The 3,220-nt window shown below is 70.3% G+C and overlaps 1 protein-coding gene across 3 annotated transcripts in view; it reads left to right on the plus strand.

Annotated features, from left to right (window-relative positions):
* Positions 1-777, plus strand: part of PALM (paralemmin) — an 11,459-nt gene extending 10,682 nt beyond the window's left edge. For all 3 annotated transcript variants that reach the window (XM_010563138.1, XM_010563139.1, XM_010563140.1), the window contains one exon: positions 191-777. In XM_010563138.1, coding sequence (XP_010561440.1) covers positions 191-777 — 587 coding nt within the window. The remainder of the gene's footprint in view (positions 1-190) is intronic.
* The last annotated feature ends 2,443 nt before the right edge of the window (positions 778-3,220 follow it).

Here is a 3,220-nt window from a genome sequence, read left to right on the forward strand (position 1 = left end):
CGGGGTGCTGCCGGGGGGTCCTGGCCTTGGTGCCAGGGCCTTTGGGGAGGGGAAGGTGCTGCTCCCCAGCCACATGGGAGCCGGGTCCGAGCGGATTGTGCCAGCAGGAGCTTTTCCAGGTCGACTCGTGCCCCCAGCCCGAGCCCCCCGGCCCAAGCCCCCCTCACCCTCCCTCCTCTTGTCCCCGCAGTGGTGCACGCAGTGAGCGCCGAGGACGGAGCCCTGCAGAACGGGGCTCACCCCCTCAGCTCCTCCGAGGTTGACGAGCTCCTGCACAAGGCGGACGAGGCCACCCTGAGCGAAGCTGCCGGGCGGGAGGCCCCGGCCAAGGTGGGCAAGGAGGCCGGCAGCGCCCCGGCCAGCCAGAAGCCAACGCCGCGGCGGGAGATCACGGGGCTGCAGGCCAAGCCGCGGGAAAGCACCGTGGTGCTGCCGCCGGGCGAGGGGATGGAGCCGAGCCGGGAGCAGCCCGTCACCATGATCTTCATGGGCTACCAGAACGTGGAGGATGAGGACGAGACCAAGAAGGTGCTGGGGCTGGAGGGCACCATCAAGGCTGAGCTGGTGGTGATCGAGGACGCCGAGAGCAAGCCGGAGCCGGCGTGCAAGGACCACGCGCCGCCCAACGGCACCGCGCTGGAGCCCGTGGCCGCCCAGCCGCTGGGAGAGGAGGGTCCGGGCGGGCAGAAGCCAGGCGCCAACGCCACAGACACCAAGGAGGCCGAGCAGGAGACGGACGTGAAGAAGCAGCGCTGCAAGTGCTGCACGGTGATGTGAGCCACGCCACCGCCGGAGCAGGCTGCCCCCGCCGAGCCCCCTCCACCCCGGCCCCCGCTAGCCAGGCCCGCCGCCCCGGCACGCCGGGCTCCCTCCCCCACCGGACACAGACCCTCTTTCTGCAGAACCGGGGAGATCCAACACGGCGCCTGCAAAGCCGCAGCAGGCAGCAGCGAACCGCGGCCGCGGCACCGCTCGCCCCGTCTGCCTGACATCCGCCCCGCGCCGCACCCCACCAGCGCTGCCTGTGATATTTATTAGAGACCCCCTCGTCCCACGGCACGCCCACCCCCACCCACGGCCCGGCCTCACCCTGCGCCAGAGCCCTCCTGCTGACGCCGCCGGAGCCTTTCCCTCCTCTCACCGGCAATTTCCCACCTGCTGTCGGAGGATGGAGCTGGCCGGGCTGGGGGATCGGAGGACGCCGCTGCGTCTGTAGATGACTCCCGGGGAGCCGGTGGCCAGTGGGACCCATGCTTGGCCCAGCCCGTGGTGGGCATGGAGCCAGCCCCATGCCAGCCCCTCTCTCCACACCTCCGTCGTCCCCTTCTCCTGCAGGGAAAGGCCCTGGGCTGTCCCCCCCCAGCTGCCCATGGATGTCCCTGCTCCATCCTGCGTCCTCATCCCCACGCCCCTGGGCTCCCCAAGCCATGAGCCCCTCCAGGATGGAGCGTGTCCAGGCGAGGGAAGGGTGTTGAGGGCAGCATCCCCTCTGCAATGCTCGACTGCGGTTGGGAGCTCACAGTGGGCTCCTCACCCTGGTGCTCGTGGTGACGGCTGCCACCATCCAGGTACCGATGCTGCAGGCTGCCACAGGGCCATTCCCCATTTCAGCTGCCATGCTGGTGTCGCTGGGCTCTACTGGTTGAGAGGTGCTGTGGCCGGCTGCCTGTGTCCTCTTGGGGCGACGTGGGTAGTGATGGCAGCGAGGGAAGGGGAGCTGGGGGGCCCCAGTCCCGTGGGGATGGGGATGGGGTGGGAGTTCCCATGCCCCCTTGCAGCAGTGGGAGGATGGCCCTGCACCGCATCCCCCTCCTGCCTCTGCTGCCTGGTGGCAGCAGCTTTGCAGAGCTGCTTTCTGGGGCCCCAGGCTGCAGCGGGGCAGCCCAGTTCACCCCAGGCACCGGGACTGGGAGCTGTCAGGGGTCCAGTGTCCCACGGAGGGTGTTCCCAGGACACCGTGTCTGTGCCGGGACTGCGAGCAGCCTTCCCTGCTCCCCCCACCCTGCGCCCCAGCCCTTCAGCGGGGATTTCACCACCAGCACCAGCGTTTCCTCCCCACTGAGACCCGCTGGGGCAGGCAGGGAGGGCGGGGGGGGGGGGGGGGGCGCCTACGATGGCACCCGTGGGTGCTGAGCCCTGCCCAAACCCTGGGTTCTTCTGCTGCAGCACCTGACACATCTCACGGGTGTTGGGCACGTGGCTCCCGCTGAGCCCACCTCACCACCTTGCGGGTCCGGCATCCCAGGGACACGGTCCTGCCCTGCCCCACCCCAGCACGGGGGCTGCCATCGGGGGGGGGGTTGTGCCATCTCCCACCAGCTCTGTCCCAAACATGCTGGGGCTCGGACCCCCATGTGCCAGCCCTGGGCTGGGGTTGCTTTCGATGCCCGGTGCCCCACGTTGGCTGCCCCTGAGCTGGCTGCAGCCGGGCTGGCAGTGCCCAGTCCCCACGCCCTGGGGACACAGGAGCTTTGGGTAGGGCGCAGCTGGACGGAGCGTGGCCCAGCTGCCAGCCAGCCAGCACAGTGGGTCCTCGTCCGAGTGGGTCCCTGCTGCCGAGCGCGGCCAGGCAAGTCCCCAGGGATCCCCCGAGCCCCTGGCGAAGTGTGTGCAGAGCAGCCCTTGCGCTGCCCAGCCCACCGCGACGCAGGTGGTAGAGCAGCCACAGATGGGGCTCGGCCCCCCAACGCCTTCCCTCCCCCCCCCACCTTCCCTCCCCCTCCCCCTTCTTGTGTGAGCAGTGATCCCCCCCATGACATCCCAGTTGCCCCCCAGTTACCACTCAGGCTGCAGTTTTCCCCCCAACGGAGTCACTGCAGGGATAGGGGAGGGGGCAGGGGCCGAGGGCAGGGGCTGTTGGGGGCTGCGGGGGGCTGGCGGTGCTGCCATGCCAGTCCTCCCCTGGGGAGCCCAGCCCCGAGCCCTGGCCGGGTGCTGAAAGCCTCTGGGAGAGGCAGAGCTGGGGAAGGGAGGAGAGGGGGTCGGGGCTGGCACCCCCGGGCGGGAGAAGGGGGAGCCTCTCCCACCTCTCCCACAGACCGGCATCACTGGAGCCCCATTGCTGCAGAGCGGGGGGCTGGGGCTGGATGCTGCGGGGCATCTGCCCCATTGATCCTGGGGGGCTGGGTTAGGGCTAGGTCCCCAACAGGGATGCACGTCACCTCCCGCCACCCCCTCGCTGGGGGCCAGCACCGCTCGTCCCATCCCGCCCCAGGTCCTT

Source organism: Haliaeetus leucocephalus, unplaced genomic scaffold (genome assembly GCF_000737465.1).
Source record: "Haliaeetus leucocephalus isolate CR32 unplaced genomic scaffold, Haliaeetus_leucocephalus-4.0 Scaffold164, whole genome shotgun sequence".
In the NCBI taxonomy this organism is placed as follows: domain Eukaryota; kingdom Metazoa; phylum Chordata; class Aves; order Accipitriformes; family Accipitridae; genus Haliaeetus; species Haliaeetus leucocephalus.